Source organism: Condylura cristata, unplaced genomic scaffold (genome assembly GCF_000260355.1).
Source record: "Condylura cristata isolate star-nosed mole 26May11 unplaced genomic scaffold, ConCri1.0 scaffold00017, whole genome shotgun sequence".
Taxonomy (NCBI): Eukaryota; Metazoa; Chordata; class Mammalia; order Eulipotyphla; family Talpidae; genus Condylura; species Condylura cristata.
In genome coordinates this window covers 17,660,118-17,676,600 of record NW_004567118.1, presented here as the reverse complement: position 1 = coordinate 17,676,600, position 16,483 = coordinate 17,660,118, and the positions used below count along the sequence as shown (strand labels likewise).

Here is a 16,483-nt window from a genome sequence, read left to right as displayed (position 1 = left end):
TCCATGTTTAGCAGTTTGAGGAACCTCCAAACAGTTTTCCATAGTGGTTGTACTAGTTTGCATTCCCACCAGCAATGCAGGAGAGTTCCTTTTTCGCATGGAGGTCTTTTTGAAGAGTTTTCTTAGGCTTGAGAGCAAAGGTGGACTCTAGTAAACTTGAGTGAAGAGATGTTAATCATTGGTAGTCAAAATGTTATGAGTGGGAACAAGAAATGGGTTTGTATAATCACATCTTATTAGGAGTGAAGTCACGGATTTGGCCGTCCTGCCTAGAGAAAGTGCTACTGCCTTAATCAGGCAGATTTTGTCCACAGCTACCTGGGCATATTCCTATTGAGAAGAGGCCATTTCACATGATTGTGTACGTGTGTGTGTCAGTGCAACATGAAGGACCATGTACTTTTCCCCCAGATGCTCAGCTGAAGTCAGCTAGATCGTTTTCTATGGGTCATAGGTCTCTTTAGTAAAATCTATCCTGGCTATCCTGGAAATACACACCCTTCTCATCTACAACCACCGCTAGAGCAAACCCTCCCTGCTCAATGTGGCCACTGCCTTTGTTCTTCTCTTTGGAAGTTTGTATCCATTTAATTCAAGAAATTTCTTCCCTCATCAAATGCGAACCCTCACTGTGTCTTTACTACCTAGCTGTGCCCAGGAGCGGTCAGGAGAGGGCCAGGTGGGGGACATTGTGCTGTGAGAATCCAGGTGTTGTGGGTGGGTGTCAGTCTTCATGCCGTAAGCAGCAGCTCATCAGTCCTGGTACCCAGGAGAAGGTGGTGGCCAGGGGCCACAGCTTCACATGGTGTGCACAGGTGGCCTGCCCCTTGGCTCTGGGTCCAGGCGTGGCATGTGCCTGTCCACTGGAGACCCTGGGTGTTTGGGGGCACAGCACTCAGTAGCGTGTCCACTAGCCATGAAGCTCAGCCAGTACAGCCATCTCCGTCCTGGAGGGCTGTTCGTGTAGTCCCATCCACGAGCACCTGCTGGCAAGCTCTGCTTTGCTGTTTTTGTGTATGTCTCTGAATTCTCTTCTCCACCCGAAGAGAATCATTTAATTTGGCCACATTTTCCCAATGTTCAGTTTTTTAGGTTCCATATTAGAAGGGCTGACTGGGAAATCTAATGATGACTTGAGCCAAGAGGAGCTGTGCACCCAAGGCCCAAGAGGGAAGGGCACGCCTCCAGTGTTGGAGGGCCAGAGGCTTCCACAAATGTCCTGACCATGTCCCGTGTCTGTGTCGCCCAGGAGGACGCTGTATGCACCCTCAGCTCCTGAGGGGACGCCGCAGGCATGACTGACATCGCCAACCACCTGCCCTACTTCTTTGGCAACATCACCCGGGAGGAGGCTGAGGACTACCTGGTGCAGGGGGGCATGAGTGATGGGCTGTATCTGCTACGCCAGAGCCGCAATTACCTGGGCGGTTTCGCCCTGTCTGTGGCACACGGGAGGAAGGCCCACCACTATACCATCGAGCGGGAGCTCAACGGGACCTATGCCATAGCTGGGGGCAGGGCCCACGGAAGTCCCGCCGAGCTCTGCCTCTACCACTCCCAGGAGTCCGATGGCCTCATCTGCCTCCTCAAGAAGCCCTTCAACCGGCCATCTGGGGTGGAACCGAAGACTGGACCCTTTGAGGACCTGAAGGAAAACCTCATCAGGGAATATGTGAAGCAGACCTGGAACCTGCAGGTGAGCCACAGATAGGGGGGCTCTCGGGCACACTCTCATGCTCTGTAACTCCACACAGGTGCCCAGTTCTATGCAGATCTGTGCCCTGGTGTTGCAGTAAAGCACCAACTCCTTGGTCATTGATCTGGGTCAAAAAAGGCCAGGCTCCATGAACACAGCCTTTCCTCTCCTGGTGCCAGTGATGCCTGCTCCTCTACAGGAGAACACTGCCATCCAGGGCATGCTGGGCCCTGTCAGAAAGGCCTTGGAAGACACTCTTGTGCCTGTCAACAGCAAAACAGCCCACAGAGCTGTGTCCACCTGTGCGGGGCTGCCTGACATTCCCACTGTGCCTCATCATTTATCTAGCTAGTACCTACTAATGGGCATTCCCTCGTTCACAAATAAAGGTGTTAGTCACATTCTGCTCTACCCACGTCTCTAAGTTTGTATGCACTATCTTTAGAATTAATCCTAAGTGGGTTGTGTTTAATTTAGATGTATTGACAAGGTGTCATCCAGGAAGGTCCCCGAGGGTGAGTGTTTGCATTTCTTCCACACAGCAGCCCTTAACGTCAGGAGCCACAGGCTAGTTGACAGCCTCCTACCTGGACTTACATGTTCAAACATTTCTCTGCACTTCCTCGATGTACACACCGTGGGCTTTGCTGTATTATCTAATACTTACAGGTCTATGCCAGTATAGGTTTCCTATGGTTACATACAATGGCTTCTGTGGATTTCTTTAATATGTTCTGCACTATGTTCAGCCTTGCAGACAGTAGTAATACCGTGTGCTCAGTATTCTTCATCAGTGTATATTAGATGTGTCTTAGACCATTCTTTTATTCTTTAAAGTCAGATGAATTAGATTTATTGAGGTGTAATTTACACACAGCTTCATCCTTTTTGGTTGTCCAGTTCTGATTTTTGGCACATACATAATCCGGTGGATCCCCATCAAGAAAGGTAACAGTTCCATCAGCTAACAGGCACCCAAGCACCCACATGCCCACCCCGACTCCAGCCCCTGCCACCCCCATCTAATTTCTACCCCTATAGCCTTGCCCCTTCCAATGTGACTACACACCATGGAAACTTTTGCTGACCATCTTCTTTCAGAGTCTTGTGCTTGGAAGTAGCTGTTGCTACTTGTTAGTGGTTTGTTCTGTTCTGTCCGGCAAGTGTTCCACGTCCTCACTCTGACCTCTGCTCCCATTTTTCAAATGTCTTTCTGTATGTAAACTATGCTGTGAAGCATGACAAAATCTCCAGACCACCTCCTGCTCTCTTCTCTTCCACCCATCTGCTAGTATGGACCAGTCATTGCTGTGTTTTTACTTCTCTTGGTTCTTTTTTTATAACTTTAAATAATCAGCCTTGAGATCTTCATGTGCTCATGGAGGCTCTCTGTCTCTCTCACTGAGAGCTTCTGTCTGCTCCATCTTGGTTTTGTCCTCTTGGCTGCCATGTCTGCTCTGCTGAGCTTTGTTCCTCGATGTCAGTAATGACCATCTCCTGCACTCACTAGTCACAGTGGTTCTCAGAACTCCCGGAGACTACAGGAAAGCATGTGTCTCCTTTGTTACACTCATCTTAAGTCTTAATGTCGTAAGTGTTGAGTCTCACACTGAACCATCAGTTCTAATAGAAGACTAGGAGCAACAGACTGCACGCCTCATCTCTAGGTCTCATGGGTATACCAGATGGCCTCTGACATGTCTAGTTTTACAAAGGCCAGTCTCTATAGACTTAAAATCTATTTGTTTTTGAAATGCTTACAGATGCTTAAATGATATATAAAGATCTCGTGTTCTATCTATTGGTCGAATGAACAAAAAAAATAAATAATTTGACCATATTTTACCTTTTCATGATTTAAGACAGGTTGGGAAAGATATCTGGGTGTTTATTTATTTATTTATTTATTTTCCGTGTTTAGTAGTATTTCTTTGCTGTTCTCTCCTCCCGGTAGGGTCAAGCTCTGGAACAGGCCATCATCAGCCAGAAACCTCAGCTGGAGAAACTCATCGCCACCACAGCCCATGAAAAAATGCCCTGGTTCCATGGAAAAATCTCTCGGGATGAATCTGAACAAATTGTCCTAATAGGATCAAAGATAAATGGAAAATTCTTGTAAGTATTATGTCATTTCCCTTCACTTCTTGTAATAGGCCTGCTCAGACAGGGGAGACTGAGTTGCCTTATTACTGGACTCCATGTGACCCCAGGGAGGAGTCACATGCTGTCATCTGACAAAGCTCGTGTTAGAATCAAAGCTGTCCCTTTTAATTCAGCATTTGTCTTGCCCTGTCTGACCACTGAGGGACGTATTGTTTAAAGAAAATGTTACTTGACCACATGTAATGGCATGTGCAGAATGTGCAACATTATCTATGGTTATCCACCTAAGGGTGCAGGATTCCAGTTTGTTCACTCCCGTGTCTCTGAGATCTCTGATTTGACTTCTGCTTTTCCTTGAAACTAAGCACCCACGAGGTATAAAGTAAAGGGAATTTTCTGAGGGTAGTTCAGTGAATGTGGCTGTTTGATTGTGGTGGGTTGGGCAGCCCTCTGGCCACAGGAAGCAGTGGTGCCACAGGAAACAGTGGTGCATCTGAGCGCTGCCCATTACCCCTGGGTCAGTCAGTGTGAGCCTCAGAATTGGAGGTCCTGGGACCGGGTCTTCTTGAGGCGGGCCAGTGTGTAGGAGGTGTGAGGTGTCATCTTGGTGGGGGGTAGCCTGCTCCCTTGTGGTGACACGAAAGGATCCTTGTATTTGTCATCCACTGAGCGTGACCTGCAGGTGCTAACCAGACAACTAGTCACTTTGCCTTAGGCCCTTAAAGACAGCAATGCAGCCTCACCATCAGGCACATGGTGTCTCAGCCAGATAAGGCAGATGTTTCCTTGAAAGGGAGGTGATTTCTGAATAGGCATCTAATTAAAGAATGCTCCTCACTGTTTACCATCATAACTCTTAGTTGAAAAAAGACTTTAAACACAATATTCTGTTTTCAAAAATGACCCTAACAAGAAGAGAACGTTCCAGTGGGCACACAGCAGTGAAAGGAAGGATTGCCGAGATGCTGGAGGCACTGTGGCCACCAACAGAAATCCTCTGGGGGGGACACTTCTCCCTTAGTGTCTCATTTTCCCCTGAGGCTTTTACCATATTCTAAGAAAGTGTTTTTTTATAATACTGCACCGGCCTGCATTCAGAGCATCTTGGCCCGCAAAGTGGGCTTCAACTTGTATAACACGAGCCTTTTCCCTAGTGCAGACTCCTGTTCTTTCACTCACCAGGGGACAGCTGTGGTCAGGGCGGGCTCCTGCTCCCTACTTGAATGATGGGGTGCTACCACCTGCTACAATAGCTCCTGCCCTGGACCATCTAAGGGGCTCAGTTGCTGTTGCTTTCTTCCCACTGATGCATCTTGGGCTACCCTAGAGAATGCATGTCCTGCCTGCTTTCCAATCATTTAAACTAGCTTATCTAGCCACGGACTGACACTCACTGGTGTCCATGGTTGGGCAACACGATATGCTGTTCTGGGCACTGGGGATGGAGGCCTGAACTACATAGCATCCATCTTGTGGAGTCAACATCTCAATGGAGAAATGGACTCCAAACAATTGAGCAAGCTCTGCAGAGCATGTTGCCACATTCAAGGAAGGGAATAGAATATCAGGGTCAAGGTATCAGAGTTCTGTTTGATGCTTGGTGGTAAGGAAGGTCTTGCTTTCTTTTGAGCAGACCTGAAGACAGTGCGAGCCATCCCAGCAAGGGAATAGCATGTGCAATTGCCCTGAGGTGGCTGCCACCCGGGTCCCCCATGGCTGGTGCAAAGGGAGATGAAGAAGGCCAGACAAACAGGCACTAGGAGGACTTTGCTGTGGGCGAGTCTGTCTACAGCTTTGGGAGGATTACAGCAGCTGACGTTCAATAGAGCCCATCTGGCTGGGTGTGGGGAGCAGACTGAGCAGACGCTGCCATGTGCATTTGAAGCAAATTTCATTTTTCTACGGCCATCTCACACGTGGGCATATTTGGCAGCAGAAGGGACAGTGTGGGGGCTGATGCTGTCTCAGTGTGGATCTGCCCTGTGCCAACACACGCTGCAGTGTGCACGATAGTGCCAGGAGCAGCAGCCCCTCTGCACCCTCCGTTACCCTCTGCCCTTGTTCAGTAAGGGAGAAGAGAGACTCTGGGGCCAGGACTTGACCACACAGGTACTGTCCTTGGTGGACAGCTCTCTCCATCATAGGCTTACTGTCCTTGTCCAACCTCATCTTGCCCTGTAATCCACCCCACTCAGGCTGACATTCCTGTTCTGGTTACTTACGGTCTCCCACAAGAGGCTCTCCCGGTCTTCCTGGACATAGTGGCGACTGCCCACCACAGGCTTTTCACACCCTCTCTGCTCCCATCCCCTCACCGTGCACAGGGGCTCTTGTCTCCTTTGGGACCCCATCTGAGACTTCCAAAGGCCCTCTTGCCTTTCCCATGACCTGCCTGCTGCAGGCTTCCATTAACTTGATTTCAACAGTGCGTGCCAATGTGCTGCGTATCACTCTGAGCACTTTGTAGAAAGTGAATAAGTAGAAGTCATTTTTTGAGTCATTCATGCACCATATAGGCAACAAAGGCCTAGGGACACTCAGCCGAAGTTATCAAATGCTTGCAGTTTCCGTTTAGGGACTGATGTGAAGAATCAAGTGTGAAATATAAGAATTTATTCTGGAACCTCTGGTTACATTGAGGTTCAATGTGACAAGACCCCTGCTTGGGGTTGGCGCCATATTGGAAGAAGGTCCTTCCTTGCTGGCATATGTCTCAATAGGCAGCAGAACCAATGGAGAGTCCCCCCATGTCTCCTCCCTTCACCCTCCATCCGCCCATTTCTCCTGGAGCAATTGCTGGGAGGTACGCAGTAAGAGCAGCATAATGGGGTGCTTTCCTTTGCTCGTCAGGTATTGCTTAATGATGGGACATGTTTTGAGAAATGCATCTTAGACCATTTCAGCCTTGTGCAAATGTCATAGGCTGTAATGACGCAAACCTAGCTGGTGTCGCCTACTACCCACCGTGGCTTGTATAGACCCTGGTTAATTGAAATGTCGCTGTCACGCAGCCCACGACTGCATTGGTATCCAGGGCAGTTCCGTGCAGGTCTGTTTTGGGGATGGAATGAAATGTAGCTTCTTGGATCTGTCACCTTTTACATCATTGTTGATGGGCAGTTGTACAGCCACTAGCCCTGCAGCAGCAAGTTGTCTTACCTCAAACACTTACTGTTTTCTTGTCTTTAAATGGGTTTTAGAATCATGCCTCTTCAAGTTCTTGAGGGTTACTTTTAGAACAGCTCAGTGCGGGGATGTCTACATTCAGATGGACATAGCAGGTCTTGAAAGTCATCTCCTCACTGAAACTCTTCCCACTCCTGGGCCAGCTGCAGGTGACCATGGCACAGGGTGTCACCCCTCTGTCCTTCTGTTTTTTAGTCTGTAATGACTGTTGATTTTTACTTTGCAGTTACAAATATGTAGAGTGAGAGTCTCTGTTCTGGATGGAAAAGCATTCACATTGCCTTGTTTTTTATGAAATGACATATAAAAGAAAGAATAATTAGTTCAGAGTTGAAAGTTCACTTTTGCACTGTAAGCCACAAACTGAGCGATAGAATTCTACCAGTTTGGTTGCAAACGAAATGCCAGAGATTATTCTTATGCACGCATTAGTGATATAAAACAGCTGTCTTCTGATAGGTTCCACTGCCTTAGTTTGATACCATCACAGTGTTGGAAGCAATGTTTATTCAAATTGGACTAACAGTTTGAACAAAGAATGCTAGAACACATCGTGGCCACCCAGAAATACCTTTGATCTAACAGACAGAGCATCATGGATGAAAAGGCAGCATGCTGGGCATGGTGGCGCGCGCCTGTAGTCCCAGTTACTGGGAGGCTAAGGCTGGAGCATCGCTTGGGCTGTAGTGCACTGTGCTGATCAGGTGTCTGGTCTAAGCTCGGCATCAGTATGGTAACCTCCTGGCAGCGGGGAACCACCAGGATGCCTAAGGAGAGGTGAACCGGCCCAGGTTGGAAAAGGCAGCATATTTCAAAAAAATGTGAAACCTAGTTTAAAATGCAGAAGATGCATTCCAGAAACCCAAACTGTGAACTACCCCTATGGACTGTGGCTGGGCAAGCTAACCCCCTTGGCTTCTGGTCCTCTTTCCTCATGGACAGGGTGACACCTGTTTGCAGCAGCCAGATACCTGAACCAGAGGGATTTTACTGCCAGTGGGTCCAATTCCTTGACTTTCGGACAGGACTCAGGCACAAGGGAGCTTATCCACAGTTGTCAGGCAAGTTGGAGACAATAGCCAGCATGCAGGGCGGCATCTGGAGCCAGAGCACTGAGTGTTAGTGGTGGCCTGCATGCCGGGGCCTGTCCCTGGGCCGTCAGACACCTCTGGCAAACGCACTTTGCCATTTTGAGAAATTAGTCATAGCTCTGGTGTGACTGACATGTGAACTTCTTAGGAAAGGAAAACAAAGCATATTTTTTCCTGAGAACTTTATATCCACTCCTGGAAAAGAAGGAACCAAGATTCTGGTGGGGTGGGATGTGTGCAAAGCTCACACAACTGGAAACCCTCTTCAGAAAAAAAGAAAACACCGTCTCAATTAGGGTTTTTTTTTTTTTAAGATTTATTTATTTATGCATACAGAACTGGGGTACAGGCCAGAGGTGCAGGGGCGGTGAGAGATTCACCAGAGACAGAGTGGGGAGCAGAACAGGCCGACTGAAGAAGTACACTGCTGAGGGGAGCAGTGGGTGAGACAGGAGAGGTCTGCCACACCATGTGGGTCACCTCAGGGGCCCGGGATCAAACCCACACTGAAGCGGCTGTTGCTCGCTTGCAGTGCTGCAGCTGCACTTTAACCCACTGCACCACCAGGGAGGGCCACAATTAGGATTTTTAAAAAACATCTTAGTATAAGATATATACTAGCGTGAGAAAAATCCTATTAAATTATACATTTTGTAGGCTGATTCATCAAAACCCATAAAATTTAGGAAAAGGAATACTATTGTTTTGCCTGACACATCTCTGTAGCACCTTTGATATTTTGCACTTAAAAACTGTAGTGTTCACCTCGTCACATGACAATACTTTAGTATTGCTTGTGCCTATAGAAAATCGAACACTCTACCCCTCCTCTGATACATGTTTGCATTTAGGACCATTGTCAATTTGGATCATGGAAGCTGGAGGAAGGAAGGGTGGTTGTTATTAAGTCTTTCATAAACCTACACACCCCTCCGGGCGCTCACATGGAGCTGGACAAGGCTGTGTGAGGCCTCCAGGCTTCCCATGCTGAAATATCTCACTGTAGTTTCACTTGGGGCCGCTGAGGCTGCCGGTCCAAGTGTTCGCCCCCCTGTTGAGAAGGGCTGTGCAGTGACTCCCATCCTTCGTCATGTAAAACTTAGGTGAGAAACACTAAAACCACATATCCTGCAAAAGAAACCAAAGTGGAATGGTCACTTTCTTCAGTGCCGAGTGATAGTTACACAGTTTTTGGCTAAAATCCTAGCCAACCTTATAAACCCAAGAGCGAGGCAGCCAAATGCAGATGGTGACTCTCCAAAGAACTGAACTATTATAAAGAAAAGGTGGTTTTTCAGAGCTTGGAAGTCATCAGAGCGATGTCACCCAGGCCATTTCACTACCCTTCGTCCTTCTGACTACAAATGTGCTGTTTAAAAAAAGAACATACAAAAATAGCCATTCGTGCAATAAAACATTCATGGATTCCACCTGATACATGCCATGGTGATGGGGACAGAGGTGACCACTGCCAGAATGGGGTCAGCCTGACCCCTGCATGCTTACCACCCCAGGAGGGTGTCACATCGCCCCCTCAAAGTCCTCCCTTCATGTCATCCTGTGTCACTTCACAACCCCAAGACTGACGGAATTACCTTTTTTCCTATGTATGTTCACTTGTCTGCAGCCCTCCCGGCTGAATGCTATGAGTGCCGTCTGGCTTCTGCCGTTCGGAACAGGCTCTGAGCAGTGAGGACCAGCGAGGCGGCACAGAAGGAAAAGCAGGGCATCCTGTCCTGTGCGGCAGGGTGTGTTCTTAGTGCCTAGGGCCCAACACCACTGTGGTCAGACTCAGGCTGGAGTGACAAGCAGTGTGTGGGGCAGGCAGCCAGACCAGACAGGAAATCCCTGCTGGGGGTGGGCCCTGTAATGAAGCGTCCACTCAGGGACACTTTGAGAGTGACAGAGCCAGTGGCATTGTCTTAGGCAATGTGCTCTGCGCCCTCTGTGGGATCTCCCACACGACCCTCACTGGAGCGGTTGGAGGGCCAGTGCTGGGCCCCTGGCACTGAGTGCATGAGTTATTTTGGATGTGCCTGGTGAGTGCCTGGCCAGGTGTTGCCCTGAGGATAGAATGTGAAGGGAGTAAGGGCAAGGACTTCTGGGGAGGGGACGACCCAGAACTGACCGAACAGCGGCATAGAGGTACAGTCTCGCTGAGCCCATGTCGCCAGGGCAGTGACGTCCAGGAGATGCTCAGTCGTAAGGAAGACCCTGATCTCTTGGCTGGCCTCCTGGGGTGTGGAGTATGGGGGAAGGGCAGCTGCTCTGAGGGTTCTGCAGGGGAGAGGCAGGACAAGCCACAGGTCTGAGATCAGGCACAACGGTTGCAGATGTGAAGAGTGTACCCCACGCAATGGCTGATCGGGAAGGTGAGAAACCCAGGCAGAGGGGAAGCCCAGAGAGTCTGAGCTTGATGGTCTGAGGGACACATGTGTGAGAAAGTGCACCAGGAGCAAGGGGCTGTGGCCTGTGGGGTTTGCCAGCCACAAAGCTGCAAGACTGTCCTATACCCTGCAGTGGGGATGGGCTGGGCGTCCACCAGCTCTGTGGTTGTAGCACACAAGGCTGGGACACCTAGACACTCCTTTCCCACACTGCCTCTTAGCACATTAGTTAGCGTCTTCCCAGGTAGGCTGTCTCCTGCAGCTGAGACGCAGATAGTGCAGAGGCCTGAGCGGGGACCGAGCTGGCCGCACTGGGCGGCCACCTTCCCTGCCCTCATGGAACAGTCCGCCCCCATGTAGCATGCGCTGTGTATGTTGCGTCTGAAAGTCAGTTGCCCTTCTGACCTTCCTCCCCATCAAAGGGAATAAACACTCTAGTCTGTGTCCTTCTTTATTAGCCGTTTTCAGGTAGAGTATGATGCTTTCATTGTTTTCTCCCTCTCCTAACTCCAACTTTCCTTCCCTCCCCTTATCTTCCTTCCCCTTCTATTCTCTACCTCATCCTTCACCCTGAATCATCCTTTTTTTTTTTTGTCACATATGAACACACACACATTCGTTCATTCCTTCATGCATACACAGGCCCTGCAGTTAAAGCACTAACCAATGGCATTACTGGTCTAGTGTGGGTGGGTACTATTCTACGAGCCATTCATTGGCTCTCCTTTCCAAAGAAAAAGACTGTGTCCACCCAGAATCAGAGGTGTGAAAACCAGAGTCAATATGTCCTTGTCCAGAGTTGGCCTGGATGGGAGATAGCAGATGGTATACCTGTTTCCTTGAGTACTGAAGAGTCCTCTTCCCCAATGCCTGAGAGCCTGTCCCTCCACGGGCCGCACCAGGTGGATCTCCCTATGGAACTAGGCACTCATGATCCTTTGGGATGCAAGAGCATCTGGGTACAGTTTGGCATAGGTATTCACACAGGACATACTGTTCAGGGACTCTGAGATAGCTTGTGAGAATGTGCACTTGTATTCACTTGTGCAAGGATCAAAGATGTTGGTTTGATGGGACTGTACTGAGTCCAGAGAAGCTAATATAAATGGGGTTCAGGTGTTTTCAAAACACCCAGTAGCGGTTGAAGCACAGATTGCTAGGCCCTCCACCTCACATTTATACATCATTAGGTCTGGATTATGATCCGTGAAAGTGCATTTCTAACCAGTTCCCAGAGCATGCTGGGGCTGCTGGTCTGGAAACCACACTTGGTCTGCTACCTATCTAAGCTGGATTAAGAGCAGTGACAATTTTAGAGTGTCGTAATTTCCCAGAGGGTCTGTAACCATATTGGGAATGCACTACAAAGAGTGTATTAATTCATTGGTTGAAATGGAATTCACCTTAAAATGAGTTCTACTTAGAGAAACTTAAGTGAAGAAGTTGAAGAGAGGGAACCAGACCAGCCCAGTTAAGTTGATCAGGCAACTTAATCTATCTGTCTGCAGCTCGGTTTGCTTGATGATAAAATGAGGAAACTCATGCCTAACTACCTGAGTAGTTATAGAAGAGAACATGGTGATGTATAGAAAATGAAGCGTAACCGTGCCTCCTGCAGCTCTTTCATTCTGGAAGGTACTCCGCCAGTTTTTTTTCTTCAAATATGGCTGCTCTTCTTCCTTCACAGCTCCTATTAAACATTTTTTAGACCTTTGAAGTTCACCTTTACAATGCTCCTTATTTTCTATTCCCTTTTTCTGTCCTGCACTATAATAAATTATGTCTGTGTATTTGTCTTCCAGTTCAGTGACTTTTAGTTCATCTGTTTCTTATCTGCTGTTAAATTCATCCATTGATTTTCATTTTCACTGATTACATTTTTTTAAATGTCTAGCGTTCTTGTTGTTGTTTTGAATATTCTAGCAAATTTTGAGGCTCTAATTGCTTGCTGGTTTTTATGCCTCCACCTTTTGCTCCTTGAACATTTCCTAGTCTGTGTGCCCTCTCTGTAGTGGAGAATCTCATAGCTCGTGTTTCCTTGTGTTTTGAGCAACACCATTGAGCTCATAGTTGACTGATCTTCTCTGTGGGGGTCCCGAGTTTCCTACATCGGGAATGCTGTCCTCTGGGTTTGGAGAGGTTTCCTACTTCCCAGCCTTTTCTTTAGAATGAGAGTCTTGGTTCAGGTGCCATCCCTGTGCTGGCCTGGGATGGTGCTCCATCCACTGCTATTGGCATTTGGTCAGACTCATGCATTTTAGCTCTTATTTGCCATGCACTCTTCCCTTTTCAAATTTCAACTCACTTTTTGTTATATATTTAGATTTCAAAAGCGAATTACAGGTTTGTCTTGGTTCACTAATGAATGTGACCGTGTTTGGCTGTAGGAGCTCCCACACCACATGAAAAGCGAGGGTCTGTTGGAACCTCAATGCTGCTATCATTGATGAAGCACACCATTTGTTTTGACATGTGGTTCTTTGCCAAAGGTCAGCACAGAGCCATGACCTGTCAGAGTGAAAAGTTCAAAAGGAGCTGTAATATCGGTATCAGCTTGCTGTCTGATTAAGGTGTCCATAAACCTGGAAGAAGCAAAGCATGACCTAGTTCCATTTTCATGAGTTGGAGCCGAGGAAGAGAGAGGGGGAACTTGTGATAACATTTTGGAAAGGCCGGTGTGAGAAGGAACAGCATGGCTTGGCTCTGGATTGGGGCCTGTGTTCTCTACTGGTTAATTTTCATTGCATGGAAGGCACGTGTGCCTGCATTTATGGTACAAGGCAGAAACACCCAGAAATTGTGTTTATTGCTCATGGGTCTCTGGGATTGTGAGCTCTCCTGAATGGGGGCTTCAGCCCTACATGTAGTGGCCCCAACTCCTCTCCTTCCTGGGCCCCTGTGCTGCCTCTGCTGAAGCCACTCAACCACTTTGCAAATGCTTCTGAGTGAGGACTAGCAGGGTCCAGGTGTCAGTGTGTGACCACTGTATGGCCAGGATGCAGCAGGCCGGCCGAGGGAGTCCCTCCCTGTCTATTCATGGGACTCACTAGTCTCAGTGAACGTAGCCATGTGCAGCCAACCATCAAGGCAGCCTCCCTGCTGCCCTCCTCCCCCCAGGCATCCATGTTCTGCTTTGTCATGGAAAAACATGCATGGAAGTGGCAGGAGGGGTGTTCTGTCTGTCTTGCAGCAGACACATGCACCGTCACAGGGGAAGGGCTGCCGAGAGGTTCCTAGCACTTCTGGGGCCCTCACTTCCCCTTATCTAGATATCACCACAGCACACTATCTCTGTTCCAGAAGTCAGAGGCGGGTGGGGAAGGGACTCAGTTGCCCACCCTGAGGCTGTGCCTGGCAGAACCAACACTCTTCCCACCCACCTCATTTGTGAAAAAAGAACACTGGCATTTGTGAGGTGCAAAACCTCCTACCCCAGGAGGGGAGATGGCCCTCTGCCCCCTGGCCTCTGCCAGTCGCCTCGCCACTGGCCATAAAGAATCAGTTAGACCACCTTCTCTGCCCAGCTCCAGTTCAAGTCACTGAAATCTCACTCGTAATAGCAAAACAGCAGTGTGTTGGGAGCTTGCTTTGTTCAAGAAACTCTCTGGGAAAAATCTAGGGCTTCTGGAAACTCGCCTGTGACCAGTTAACCCCAAGGGTGGAAGGCGGTAAACCTGCAGGAGCCAGAAGACAGAGGATTCTTTGCCCCGCCCTCCGGGAGCGTCTGAGTAATAAACTGTGCATGCTGGGGGCTTTCTGGTAACTGGAGGGGCCAAACGGAGGCTTCCCATGTGTTCAATAGAAACAGCACAGCCCAGGATCTGTAGCCAGCGGATACCCCACAGTTGCCGGCCGTTGGTGTTACCAGGCCTCTGGTCTTTGCCACGTACAGATGCAGGGCCTGTGGGTTTCCCTTTTCTGCCCTCGCTTCCTGCCAGCTGCCTCTGGGGCCGCTCAGGCAGCACGTCCAAGGCCTCATCCCTGTGCCTGTGGGTCTCTACAGTGTGCTCACTGGCAGCTGTTACTGCAGCATCCCAGGCCTGGCACCTGGCTGGAGCCCCGGGGAAGAGTTTCTCCTCAAGGACCCACATGCTTTCAGAAGTCGTGTGTTCAGAAGCAGGAACTCCCTGGTTCAGCTTTCCTCCAGCTGTCTTTTTATGCTCGTTGTGCTGAGATGCGTGAAGCACACGAAGGGGCCCATGGCTCTCCATGGGCAGCTGATGAGTCATCCAGAGCCACAGCCGGAGCTGTGAAGCAGACACGTCTTCCGCACTCACCTGTCTCCCCTTGGGGACGCCACTTCCTGGAGCTGTGTCCATCTCGGCCTCGCTCTGATTCTGTCTTTCCTTTTAAGTTCCACCTCCCGGGCCAGGGCGCACAGCTCTCGGTGAAACTGCCTGCTGGCCTATTTGTGGCATTTGTGTATGTGGAATATGTTTCATGCTCCTAGCACACTCTATGGCCACTGGTTCATTGTATGGTTCTGGGCACCCATCCTGCAATGTCCCATCCTTTGAACCCCACAGAGGTTTCTTCGCTCCATGGCCTGACAACATTTAGGCTGTTCATAGTTTTTGGTAATCACGAAAAAGGCTGCTATAAATATCTCAGTGGGCTCAGAATGCATGGATTTTGTAAATTGAGAAGCACGTTGTTGGCCCCCAAAGGATGAATAGGTTCAGTCTCAGTAGCGATCCCATGTCGTTTTCTGAAGTGCTGGCGTACATACACCCTCCACCCGCAGTGTTCGAGAACGAGTTGTGCATTGCAGCAACATTCGCTATTCTCGTCAGTCTTTTTGATTTTTGCCATTCTGAAGCCTGTGTAATAGTATTGCCATTCTAATTTGCATTGCCCAGATTTCTATTGAGCTGATGGCACCATTCCCCTTGACAATTTCCAATCCTCCATGCCAGGTTTAACAAGAAAAAGTCAATTAAGGCACAAAGACAGATGTGTGAGGGTGTTGGACACGAATCCAGAAAACTTGTTCAGCTCTTGTTTATTGTCTCTACAACCTGAGGTCAAAGATGTGCAGGAGCCTAATTTGAGGAGAATGACACGTAGGCATGGCCTCGTGGGCACCATCTGTCTTCCTGCACCTTGCCTGATGTGTAAATTCTTAGTGCCTGGTGTTGAGAACCTGTGCAGCTCTCTGTCTCTCAGCACCCCTACTTGTTGGCCACCAATCTCAGAAAGTAATCAAGCATTCATAAACAGTTCCCTATTATAGTTACAACAACTTCCCGACAAAATGGACTCATTTCTCCCCAGATTAAAAAAAAAAAATTTTTTTTTTTGTATTCTTTTTTTTCCTAGTCTGAAAGCAACTAACTGGCCATAATTGGCCACGTGACTATGAAAAGGGAACTCAGGCTTGGGGTGCTGATGGCCTGGTTGGGTTGGGTTAGGAGAGAGAGCTTATTCACAATGCAGGAGGGGTCACGGGGACCCCTCCAGAACCACCGAGGGTCTTGGCGTCTCCACCCACCCCAGCAGCTGTGAGCAGTGGACTGTGGAGGGAACTAGAGCATCACACACAACCAAGCACAACTTAAAGACATGTATTTTTGAGGCAAAGTTCTATCCCACACAACACTGCTCTCAGTCTTTGTTTCTGCAATGAACTACAAGGCGGAGGAAAGTGTGACCACAGCCCTTTCTCTTCTTTTTTAATATCAATTTATTTATTAATGCATAGTAGAACTGGGGTATAATTCAACGTCTGAGGGGACTGGATGAGAGGCTTCACCTCTCATCCCCACAGAGAGAGTGGGGAGCAGAACAGGTGGATCTACTGAAATACACTGCTGAAGGGAGCAGTGGGGGAGACAGGAGAGGTCTGCTGTGGTATGTGGGTTACTTACCTGGCGGGGGATCGAACTCAGGCTACAGATGTTATAGCACTGAGACTTAACCTCTGTGTCATGAGGGAGGCCCTCATAGCCCTTTCTGAAGCCCTCTCACAGGCATGGCCTCTTGTCACCAGGAGGAGGGAGCAGGTATATGAACCCCCCCCC

The 16,483-nt window shown here is 48.8% G+C and overlaps 1 protein-coding gene across 1 annotated transcript in view; it reads left to right on the top strand.

The window, feature by feature from the left end:
- Window positions 1-16,483, top strand: part of SYK (spleen tyrosine kinase) — a 63,767-nt gene that overhangs the window by 25,528 nt on the left and 21,756 nt on the right. The window contains exons 2-3 of the mRNA XM_004684485.2: window positions 1,250-1,696; window positions 3,651-3,811. Coding sequence (XP_004684542.1) covers window positions 1,295-1,696; window positions 3,651-3,811 — 563 coding nt within the window. The 5' untranslated portion in view covers window positions 1,250-1,294. The remainder of the gene's footprint in view (window positions 1-1,249; window positions 1,697-3,650; window positions 3,812-16,483) is intronic.